This window comes from Daucus carota, chromosome 4, assembly GCF_001625215.2.
Source record: "Daucus carota subsp. sativus chromosome 4, DH1 v3.0, whole genome shotgun sequence".
Taxonomy (NCBI): Eukaryota; Viridiplantae; Streptophyta; class Magnoliopsida; order Apiales; family Apiaceae; genus Daucus; species Daucus carota.
This window is the reverse complement of record NC_030384.2, coordinates 25855257-25868610: the sequence shown is the minus strand read 5'-3', so window position 1 is coordinate 25868610 and position 13354 is coordinate 25855257. Positions and strand designations below refer to the sequence as shown.

At 31.3% G+C, this 13354-nt stretch overlaps 1 protein-coding gene across 1 annotated transcript; it reads left to right on the top strand.

Annotated features, from left to right (window-relative positions):
* Positions 1-7895: 7895 nt before the first annotated feature.
* LOC108217086 (uncharacterized) lies at positions 7896-8738 on the top strand. The gene has a single exon (XM_017389937.1). The coding sequence runs from the start codon at positions 7896-7898 to the stop codon at positions 8736-8738; it is 843 nt and encodes a 280-aa protein (XP_017245426.1).
* The last annotated feature ends 4616 nt before the right edge of the window (positions 8739-13354 follow it).

The window sequence follows — 13354 nt, the reverse complement described above, 5'->3', positions numbered from 1 at the left end:
AGATATTATGTAAAATTTGTTGAATTTATAAGACTTTTTTCCCGATGATAATTAAGACGTGACATTTGTTACAGTATAATAAATACAGTCATTCACAAAGACTTGAATAAAATTATAGACAAAATAAATGTATCTTTGGAGTGTGTGATTTTGAGGAGATTATATATTTTTCTTTTTTTAATATATCAACTCTGTTTTAGTTAGGATTTTGCAGAATTGGAGTTGCTGTCAGAGATTTTACAACCCGCAAAAGCCTTTAGCAAAAGGTATATATGTCATTCATAAATAAAAAATATAAACAAAATATAAAAATGTGTGCTCTCATAGACGACTCCTCTTACAAAAGAAAATATAGCCAACATGAAATGGTTGCTATAATTGACCAGAGGCTTGTAACAAGAATTTAGATCATTTATTTATATTATAAGTTCGACCCCTATATCTAATGGTGTACGTCTTGGTCCCTTATTAACTTGGTAAGAGAATATATTTTTACTGCATATAACAGCAATTACACAATAATAATATATCTCCCCTTCCCGATCAGTGAAATAGCTTGTTGTTATCCCTTAACTATATGCTGACTGCAATTAGCACCCCACTGACTTCTCCAAGCAATCTGTCCCTTGAACCTCTGAATTCGTTGAGCTTCCTCTTCTTGAATTCCTTCGATCCTGAACCCTTTGCACCTGGAAAACAATGCGACTAACTACCTAACTCTCCTCTTTCTAAACTCTAAGAACTATTTGCTAATTTCAGCAACTAATTACCATAATCAATTACAAATATAACGATTACAACTCAAGATATATTCTCTAAATAACATATGAAGGTAGTGAAGACTTAAGCTCGTGTTTAAAGATATTGTTTTGCTTTTCAAAGTGCGAGTTGCGTAGTCTGTATGAAAATTGAAATCGTATATATGCTGAAATAATATAACGGATATAATCGGATTTCTTCCATTAACATTCATATGAATGTTGTTCTTAGCGTCATTAAGTCAGATGCATAAGTATAGGAGTGTTGATACAAGGAAAAACGTCTATAAATCAACTCCTATAGTTATGGGAAAGATAGAAGTTGTTAAGAGATAAAGAGTTTGAATCCTTCTCAACTTCTCCCGTTATTTTAGAAAACATTTTATAGATTTTAAACGAGCTTAAGGCATTAAGTAAAAACATATATTATACAGAGAATTTACAACTAAGAAGTCCTAAACCTCATAGATGTCTTGAGATAAAAACTGGGTAGAATTCAACTTCTGTTCGATCTCTGTAACAGCTTTCTATTATCACATTACAGCTTACTGTTATGCTGATATATTAACTTCCTGCAAAACTAAGTTAGAACATAGAATATGACGGGCTCTATCAACAATATATATATCAAAGCAAGCTAAAACATTAAAGTGGCTTGCCATAATGTATGATCATCAAAATTTGAGATTTATATAATAGTTACACAGAGTTGTTTGTAAATTAAATTGTTTGAGTTTTTAAAATCAGACTAATAATTTTGTTGATGATGTAATTCTGTTAGTAAAATAATTGTTATATTATAGAATCTTAGTCAATGTAAGATTCTTTTCATAATAGTATACTAATAAGTATTATTGAAAAAAAATTATATAATGATAATCAAAAGTTAGTAATTTGATATTCCTCCTTATTTATTTGAATTCTGAAATATGATATAAATAGTGGAAAAATCGTTACATTAGGAAATTCTAATCAATACAAAAGTCTTTTTATAGTAGTATAATAATAATTAAAATTAAATAAAAAAAATTCCTAGTCAATAGATGTCTTTTTATAGCCGTATAATAATAGTTATTATCAAATAAAAAATTTTAAAACATGATAACAAATTTTTGATATTATATACTTCCGATGTTCCACTGAAAGGGAGTTAAATCCTAAGTTAAATCGTTTCGGTTTTAAAAATTAATACGTTGAGTTATGTTGAGATGTAATTCTATCCTATGAATAATCGTTATATTATAAAAAACTTATCAATATATGTGTTTTAATAGGATATAATACTTTTAATAATAATAATAATAATAATAATAATAATAATAATAATAAAATATAGTGCTCCTCTAGTCTGCGTCGGTCTTTCTTGCCTTCCTAGCTTTTGCATTTAGAGCAGCTTCATCAGCCCTTCTCTTTGTTGCTCCCTCTTCCTTGAGTTCCACCCGCTTCTGCAAGTCAAATCCGGAAGTGATGGTGTTCAAAGCGACCTATTCCAACGCATTCACAGGAGGTGGATTCTCAAACCTAGCTTTTAAATTTTTGTACGGAAGTAATGTGTCTCATCTCCCTCAGCTTTCTGAATGACAAATTCAGATCCATGCCTTCAGTTGTAATGGTAATCGGGGATGGATGACCACGTACCCTTGAAGTATCATGTATAATCTCCTTAGTCTTCTTTAATTTGAACTGTTCTAGCATAGGTCTGAGCACCACTTTATCTTCTTTGAAGCATGAAATTTTAACAGTCCTAATTGCCTTGAGGTCAGGATGTCTTTAGACGACAAGGATTCCCCAATTGGCATATGCAAGTCCATATTTCTGAAGCAAAATTTCGTGTCTTTCACATAATAGATCGAATATTATACATGATTCTTGTGACAAATCTCTTATGCAATCCAATTGATGCCATGAAAATCATGGCCTTTTGGTTATGGCTTGAGCTTATGGACTTTCTAAATGTCATAAGAAGAATCATGCTCTTTCCTATCCACCTCGTTAGTGCGCTTGTGGATGAGGCTAACGTATGCCTCAAATTCATCAATAATCCACAACTGCCTCTCACAAACGAATACAATGATATTCATTTTACAAAAAATTTCATACATGGATTCTCACTCCAGTATTTGCAAACAAATCAAACACTTGAAAATTTTGGAGTGGAAATAGTCCAAACTAAAATTTATTTGCTGGCTTTTAGTGATTTACTGGAACAAGCTATTATAAAAAGTGAAACTTGAAGGATATCCTAGAACCAACAAAAACTCTCCATACAACAAGTGATGTTTTATAATGGTTCTAGCAATAGGGTAGTGCCTCATGAACAAAAGACTATGTTTTCCACATTTTTCAAAAGCTATCCAGTGATCAAGTGTGAAATTCGAAACTTTCTTGTGCAAAATTTTGGAGACTGCATTGAATCCATTTCCATGGAACAGGTGAGGGAGATTGGAGATCAACCGCTATTTTCTCAAATAGTATTCTTTGAAGTTAACATAATTTACATCATCTTAGATGGCTTACCAAAGGCTAAGTTTACCATTAACTGTAAACATGTTTGGATGAGGAAGTACGTTCCAAAAAATCAAATGAAGTTCAATATAACACCTCATTGTACGCACACGTGTGTTGTTTCATTTGAATTTCTTAGACTTCTTGGCACAAACTTCCTCGTCCAAATATGTTTATTAGTAATGAAAATTTCAGTCTTGGGTAAACCATCTTAGACGATGTATATTATGTTAACTCCAAAGAATACTACTCGAGCAAATAACGGTTGATCTCCAATCTCCTTCACCTTTTTCATGCAAATGGATTTAATGCAGTCTCCAAAATTTTGCACAAGAAAGTGTCGAATTTCCCACATGACCACTAGATAGCCTTTGGAAAATGTGGAAAACATAGTCTGTTGTTCATGAGGCACCACTCTATTGCTAGAACCATTATACGACATCCTTGTTGTATGGAGAGTTGTTGTTGGTTCTGGGCTATCCTTCAAGTTTCACTTTTTATAATAGTTTGTTCCATAAATCACTAAAAGCCAGAAAATAAATTTTAGTTTGGACTATTTCCACTCCAAATTTCTCAAGTGTTTTATTCGTTTGCAAATACTAGAGTGAGAATCCATGTATGAGATTTTGTGTAAAATGAATATCATTGCATTCATTTGTGAGAGGCAGTTGTGGGTTATTGATGAATTTGAGGCATACGTTAGCCTCATCCACAAGCACACTAATGAGGTGGATAGGCAAGAGCATGATTCTTCTTATGACACTTAGAAAGTCCATACGCTCAAGCCATAACCAAAAGGCCATGATTTTCATGGCATCTATTGGATTACATAAGAGATCTGTCACAAGAATCATGTATAATATTCGATCTATTGTGTGAAACACACGAAATTTAGCTTCAGAAATAGTGACTTGCATATGCCAATTGGATTCTACAATAATTGTCCTTCATTAGCTTTGTGAAGAAAATTAACTACTTTATGCTCTTTAAATGGTAAAATGGTCAAATGAACGATTGGCTAATAATAGTTTAGTATTACAATAACATTAAAAAGGAAAGAAAAAAATGAACAAAAAGTAAAGACCGGAGTTGAATTTAGACAAACAATTTGTGAATAATAGAATGAATGATATCAGTTAACATTTACGTTTTATATTAAAAAGGAATGATACACGACCAATTAAACATGCACAAAAACTTGAGATTTTAAAAATCAAATGAATATAAATTACGTTCAGACATACCTAATTCAGTGCTGAGTTATAATTGAGATGTTGTTAAACTATATGAGCAATCGCGTAAAATCGAGCTTGCAATTCGGAGCTTTCAAAGACGGGAGCTCTCAACGCCGGGAACAAATTGGAGCCTCATGTGTGATTTTAACCTTCATTTGAGCTATTACTTGTTGACCTCTACATGAATTAGAGCTAATTTGCTTGGTGAAATCTAGGGTTTTTGAGTTTGGGTTTGGGGAAACTGGTAAAGAGAGATAGAGAAAGATGGTCTGTTTTGTGTATGTGTTATGTGTTTTATGCTTTTAAGATCTGATTATTTATCCTTTAATTTTTATATTTTGATTTTGGCTTGGGGGAAAATTTGGGAAAATACTGCTAAAGAAGAACGATATAGGGGATTAAGTGCGTTATCCCCCCCCCCCCCCCTCCAAAAAAAATTAACTTAACACATCGGTTTCTAGGAAGCGGATGTCTTTGCAACTAAAAGACATCATTTATAGTAAAACTGATTTAGATATTTTAGATAAGTAATTTATAAATTTAAAATTATTCATATAATTTATTACTGAATTGTTTATATAGTGTTTTTAGTTTATGACGTAGATTCTAAAAGAGTTGAAGCCTCTGATGAATGAAAAATTATAACGTTAGTATGACACGAAGTTCTCCAAATAACATTCAATAATATAATTTATATAAATATTATCTTTATTATTCCAAAAATATATTTTTTCAAAAAAGATCGCATATTTAGTTATAAATATGAAAAAGGAAGTATGAACAAGTGGGAGAATATTAAATAAGAAAAAATATGTCAAACTCAAATCATCTATCTATACTATACTATTAAAGTCGAAAAATTGAAAATTTGGTTGGTCGGTAGCTGAGCCGAAATATGAGTCTATCTATATAACCAGTTATTCCTTTTAACTAAAATATATTATCTTTTATATATTCTAACGAAAAAAATCTCAATCTTCTAAAATAACATCGAGCAATATAGTAATTATCTTTTTAATTGAAACACATTATCTTTTTTAGATTTTCCAACTAAAAAAATCGATCTTCTACAAATAACACGGGCGACATATTTATAAAAATATAATAATATTATATATAGTTACTAATAAATAACTGGTGGTACCTGGGCCAAAATATGGGCCTATCTATATAACCAGTTATTCCTTTGAACCGAAATATATTATCTTTTATATCTTCTAACTAAAAAATCTCAATCTTATAAAATAACATCGAGCAACATAGTAATTATCTTTTTAATTGAAAAACATTATCTTTTTTAGATTTTCTAACTAAAAAAACCGATCTTCTACGATTAACACGAGCGACATATATATATAAAAATATAATAATATTATATATAATTATTAATAAATAATCGGTCATATTTTTCAACCAAAATACATTAACATTATTTTTAAATTCTCTAGTGATCTCACTTTAAAATTAATTTATCAATCTGCACTATACTATATATTATCGTACTATTAAAGTCGAAACATGAAATGTTTAGTTCGTCGGTCGATCAGTCAGTCGATCGATCTGTCGAGTTTGGTGTGTCGGTTGGTATTTAACCCACAGACCTCCTTAATTTCTAATATGTTATAATACATTTTTTATTATCTAATAAATCAAAACATTAAAAAATAGGTTAGTATGATAGTTCGGTATTTGGGTTTACTCTTCGCTTTAACTTATAATATGTTCAATACTATAGTATTAATTATTAATAACGAAATATTATTAAGTTGATTGGTTGGTTTATATCTGGATTTATAAGTCTCCTTAAATTATAACTTGTAAAAAAATATTTTTTAACATTCCAATTAAAATATGAATATTCGACCTAGTTTTTAATTAGCCATTTGACGAACTTAACTGTTAAGAATTTATTCAGCTGTTAAATAAAAAATTTAATCAACCATATTATTTTGTCATAATTTTATTTTCAAAATAAAATTAGTTAAACTTAAAATATATTCAATAAAATAACAAATATTATAATTGCCCGTGAATTGCACGGGTTATAAACTAGTATATATAATTATTGAGAAGTATGAACCAATCGAAACCAGTTAAAGTTATAAAATTTAAGGCTTAGCATGTGCTCATGGACACACCACAAAAAATTCAATAATTAATGACGAGAAATGTCACGACTGCCTTAACTATGGCTTATTTTTTCATACTATTTCTATCTGGATGTTCACTTCCACTGGTATATTTCAAAAACAAATTGAGTTAAATATCGTCTCGACTCTCGTACGCATAAAATGATATTTTCAACTATCTACATGTTTTTTATATACTCTGTGGATATAAAATATTTTACCGTAATGAATAATGCAAATTTTATTGTGAAATAATTTTCATACCTTGTATTATCATGTATATTATCTTTAATTTATCTTCGCGATATCTTTTGTGTTACATATATGACGGAATTTCATCAATTTAGGAAATGTTATAAAACTTTGATGTGTTAATACATATGAAATTGTAAGATTAGAACGTCGTTCACCAAAATTAATATTTAATTATTAAATAAAAAAAATAACATAATGCCTTTGTTAGGTGGGTAGACTAGGCTAGGCTGGAAGACGTTACATCTTAATCTTAACCACATTTGGACCTATATAAATTTTAGTTAGGCTTTTTTTGCATGTAATTTTGTCCATCATATACTTCTTTGTGCTTGTCACTTTTAGATTTACAACTGTCATGAGCTGTCATATGTGTGTGTGTGTGTAAGTGCGTGCATGCTTAGAACAATGACAAAAATATAGTAGTAAATGCGTTAATTGCATCTTTGTACATATTTGAAAATTGTAAATATCTATTTATTATAATATTTCTCGAAGTCATCTACCATTACACAAATTTGCTATAAAAGGGCTCGTGAGAGTTTTTTTTATTCATAACAAGCTTCAACATCTCTTCTACTCAAAACTAGTAAGCTTGTTTACTTTCTTTGAGTTGGCATTCTTTTCATCTTTATCGTTTAGATCTATTTACATTCTACAATAGATACGCTTGATCATACCTATTTCTCAACTCATAAGGATATCAAAATAAAACTTATTTTCATTCCTTCATTCATGAAGTTTTTTTTCTTTTTTTAATATCCATATATATCTTCTCAATGTTTCTTTGATTCAACAATTTGTATATCAAGTCCTACTATACCTCTCTTATATATTTGGAGAACTTATAAGTAACAAGTGTAATTGTATACCACTTATGAATCTTCTAAGAATCAATTGATTCTAAGATGGTTTGACACCCGAACACACTAATAAAAAATAAGCTAGATTGCGTACTAATACATTGTCTTTTTTGATTTTTGAATGTAGGCTTTTGACACACTTACACATCAGTCATGGAAGGTTTCTCTAATTGGCCTACGCAAGTCCATATTTCTGAAGCAAAATTTCGTGTGTTTCACACCATGGATCGTATGTTATACATGATTCTTGTGACAGAACTATTCTGCGATCCCATGGATGCCATGAATACCATGTCCTTTTGGTTGTGGCTTGAGCGGGTCGGTTTCCTAGGCATCATACGAAGAATCATCCATTTACCCATCCAACTCATTAGTGAGCTTGTAGATGAGGCTGACATATGCCTCAATTTTATCAATAATCCACAACTACATCTCATAAATGAAGTCAATGATATTAATTTTACACAAAGCTTCATACATGGATTTTCACTCCAGTATTTGCAAAACAATCAAACACTTGCAATATCTGGAGTGGAAATAGTTCGAACACAAATTTGTATGCAGGCTTTTAGTGATTTAATGCAACAAACTGTATTTCATAACGAAGCTCGACGGATAGCAGAGAGCCAACAGCAACTTTCCATGCAATTAATGTTGTCTAATGGTTCTAGCAGTAGTGTTTTGCCTCATGAAAATCGGACTATGTTTGCTACATTTTCCAAAGGCTATCCAGTGACCGAGTGGGAAATTCGCGAATTTCTTGTGCAAAATTTTGGAGACTGCATTGAATCATTTTCCATGGAAGAAGTGAGAAAGATTGGAGATCAACCACTCTTTGCTAGAATTGTATTCTTTGAAGTTGACATAATTTATACCATCCTCAATGGATTGCCGAAGGCTAAGTTTACCATTAATGGTAAACATGTTTGGATGAGAAAATATGTTCCAAGAAGTCAAAAAACTTCAAATAAAACAACACCTCATCGTGCACAATAAGGTGTTGTCTAAATAGATTTTAGTGCATGTAGTATTTACAAGTCTATGTTTCAATAAAAAAATTGTTTTATAAGATCATCATGTGTATTTTATATTCACCATCACTAAAACTTTTAAAGCAATAATCAACCTTAATGTCGAAAATGATATAATTCGGGAACTCGGTAAACATAAGTTGTGATAGTATGTTTATATAGTAACTCTTCTAAATCATCCACGATTTTGAAAAGAAGGCTTAATTGGATACTTATTATATATTTAATAGGTATTGAAAATGGTTCATCCATATTAAGTAATTAACACGAAACATATAATAATTAAAATAATATACAACATTTGTTAGGTGGGAAGAATGCCGTTACATGATACATTAATTGTCCGTTCTTGACTAGCCTAAATTTTAATTGGCATTTTTTGTTAAGTTGTTAGAGGGATGTTACATTGTAAAACTTTTCACTTTTGACATGTTTCAATTTTAAATGTCATTATTTGCATGTGATTTTAGATGCTTTATGTGATTTTAATTTTAAACCTTCGTCATCATTAAGTTCACACTAGTCATATGTTACTCCCTTTATACAATACAATTAAAATTATAGCAAAAATAAAATATGTGTGTGTGTGAAGGGTCTTACTACACTAGAAATCTTCTTATCATGAATATATCAGTGTTTACAAGTGATCCAAAAGGTTGCTCAAGCAAATAATTTTAAAGGGACTTTTATCAAACACTTGTGTGCTTCAATGAAACATACAGATCTATGGCCACTGCTCATGCTAGAAAAAGTAACAATCGAAATCATAATTAACTGGTTAAAAACACAAAATAACTGAAGCCCATTAGATAAAAAGACAGAGAATTATCCTCTCAAACCCACAAGTAGGTGACCCAATATTACTCTGATTCTTCTCATTAAAATTGGTTAACAATAGTCTCCATGAACTTCCCCTCATTCCTACTGATCGCTTCCTCTTTTTAATTAGGGTTTGGTAATGGTAAAGTATGTTCAATTTTCCTTTTTAGCACATAATATATATTTTCTAAGTATTAGACTAAAATACCCCTTAGAAAATCTAATTATATCAGTTAACCTGAAGTTTTTAACGACACTTTAACGGGAGCAACTCCTTTAAAAAGCGGAGATAATATTTAGCCACATTTCTGAGAATTTGAAAACCTAGCCAATTTTTTGTAGCTCGTGTAAAGTTTGGCCACAGCTATGAAGTTTACTCTTTAAAATCCATAGTATTATAAATTTTGAATATCTTGCTATCAAGATACTATTTGAAATATTATGCACTTATTTAAAACATATTAAATATAAAATTTGCTAAGTATAAGATATGCCTACATTATAACAAGCATTAGGTAGTGTTTGGGGTTGCTATTGCAGACAACAACAGCTTTTTGCTGAAAAGCATGTGAAAAACTGTTTGGTAAATTTTAAAACATCTTTTCCGAACAACAGTTTTTAGATGAAAAACTGCTTTTAGAAAAAGCAGCTCGTCCCATACTTTTGGAAAAAGAAGCTCTTGTCATACTTTTGGAAAAAGCTTCTTTTCAGCTTTTGCAGGTAGCTGTTACAGATTTTATTATCAAACCTCAACAAAAACATTATTTTTTTATATTATAACTCAAAATAAGCCCATATCAAAAACTTATCAAATAGTAATCTGATTTTTGTAACAACGCTTATTCTACCAGCAGTTTTCTTGACAACACAACAATTTGTAACTGCACTCCCAAACAGACCCTAGTGTCATCTTGAACTTGTCAAGATTTATTCATGTATGCCTTCTAAATGTTGAGAACTTCGAATGTGATTGGAGTAAAGTGTGTAATTCATGTAAAGATTGAAAGATTCTCTAATTTTTAAGTCTGGAGATATAAGTTTAAGAAATTTAAGAATAATTTCTCTACTTTTGACAGAAATTTATGAAATTTTTCATACCTCATGACTCATAACATAGAATTAAAATTTGGAAGAATAAATTTTATGAAATTAGAGATTTGCCTAAGCTGATATCGAGAAGGGCATTTTTTATAAATATATAGAAGCCTCAGAAACTTGCCAAGTCCACTTCTTGACAACATATTGAAGTCAATGCAGGAAGTCTCTTACGGCAGATGAAATAACAAGTAAAGAAGTTTCATATAGTGAAATCAAAGAACTACATATTGAAGTCTCATACAGTGAACTCAAGTCTTGCCTTGATCCAAAGGGTCACGAGGTCCGAACTTCACCAGCTCTCAGGCGCTCACCCGAGTTGAAGAGACAGTGGGAAGATTTTATCAAAGGAGATCGGGTCCCAAACCCTACATCGCACGAAGTTCCCACTCAACTAGGTCTTATTGCTCGGTTAGTCCGATTTACATATGTGTGTTTGTGACGGAGCTAGTCAGCAGGTTCTTAGGAAAAATCCTAAATATACTAGGATGTCCTGTAAGACGCATTTTCACCAAAAAGCTATATCGAGAAGTCACATGTAGCAAAGTCATAAGTCATAAAGCTATATCGTGAACTCTCGTGAAGCAAAGTCTAGAATGCTATGTTGAGGATTGGAAATTTTATCAACAAGTCAAGACAACTTAAGAAAAGTGACTTATTGATAAGTCTAAAAATCAACTTATCGACAAGTCCATAAAAGAAGATGACAAGATGTAGAGAAGTCCTTCACAATATTAGCACTTAAAATTATTTTGGAGAATTCCTATTATATTCAAATCTTTATTGCATATGATATGCAACTTCAGAGCATTTCTTATATGCCATTCCAAAATATTGGTATGCTCTTTGATTGCTAGGTGAATGAGACCGTATGATAAGTTTCTATCGTATGATCTCAATCAGATATAAAATATTATGTAAGAATTAAGGGATTTTCTAGTGTCTACCCATGAGCACATGCTAATTAAGCACTAAAATCTATAAATTTGGTGTATTTTGATTGGTGTGGCTGTTGTGAATGCAGGGGGCCGCCATTATTAAAGATTGTAAGCCAATTAAAACAAAGCAAATTTATCAACATTTCTGCTTATTGTGTGCCCATGGGCACATCATAGAAAAACCGAAGAATTAAATCATGTTATTAATCTGATTCATGTCGCGCATGTATATATGCATGCCTTAAGTTCGACTTTATGTTTAAAAAACTGGGTTGGAGCTACATTTACTGAGACAATATTGCGGTTTGTTTGTGTATAAAAACAGACTGAGATTCTAATGCAATCTGTAAATTTGTGTGCTTGGTCTGTTCTATGATCGTGGCTCATTCTTAACTCTTTTTTTTTTACATATTTTAAATGAATATCTATTGATAACGTTTAGATGTTTATGAATACATACAATGTTAATAGTAAAAAAAGGATCTATATTAAACAACCTGGAGTCGTAGTAGAAGTTTGGGAAGGTGGAAGCTGTCTATGCGACAGTTTGGCTAACCATATTTTCCAGAAATAAAGGCTCACTTTTGGAGAAAAGTACATACAACCGTACTTTTTATGAAATAAGCCTCTATTTTTAAAAAAAAATAAGGGATTTTTTTTTTTTTTTGAAAGATTGGTGACCAAACAACACTATATATGCTTGCTTTTAAGAGTTTTCATTTCAAGAAGACGTGTCGATTTATTTTCTCAAGTGAAAGTAAAATCAGCTGCAAATTCGATTGTACTGATTAATCCATTAATTATTAGTTTCAAATCTTCACTTCAACTTGACGGAATTTAAATCTTGCAGCCTTTTGATTTAGACTGAAATTGGTCTTATATATTCGAATATCTTAAATATTTGAGTGTAAGTACATACTTGTCAGATAATGCCCTAATGCCCCTCCGACGTGAGAAGAAAGTTGAGGTTATCTTGACGATAAAAATTATAGTTATTAGTGTGGGGTATGTGTAAAATTGGAAGTACCCCTACGACGCATATATGACGATATTTAGGGTTTGAATCGTTGATGGTCTATAAGCGACATGTTTGTACATAGGGCTATAGATTGAAACCGGATTTGGTTGAACTGCAACTCGAATTAATTGTTAGGAGTTGTCCCATATCAAGTGTGGGAGAGGCAAAAGCTAGTATAACATGGCAGATAACTCCACTAGTATGAAGACTTGTGGAGATATCATACTAGTGGAGATATCCAAAAAAAACCTGTGCGGACAATATCATATTATTGTGGAGTAGCGAGTCTTGACATAATAATATTAGGTTGAGTTCCCTCGACTTGACTGGAACTCGATAATCATATGTGCTAAGCAGATATATGTCATTATTTGTGATTCTGTGTGTGGCCAATTTTTATAGCCACACTCCCCATAATTAACCAAAGTGCCTTATCCTTAGTATGTATAACTGGCCCTTGTGTTTGTTGGAGGACTTCGGCTATTTTTATATACGAATTTTCTATGGTGTGCCCAAAGGCACACAATAGTCACTAACATTCATGAGAATACTAACTTTTGATTGGTGGATGGATAATAAATGTAAATGGTCCCCCTGCATTCACATCAATTCCACCAATCAAAACAAGCCATTTTCATGAAAATTGGTGCTTATTGTGTGCCCTTGGGCACACATTAGAAAGACCGTTTTATATATGTGCCGTTCTTATTT

Excerpts from the sequence above, each read along its gene's own strand:
- LOC108217086 (XM_017389937.1), top strand. The coding sequence starts at position 7,896 with ATGGAAGGTTTCTCTAATTGGCCTACGCAAGTCCATATTTCTGAAGCA.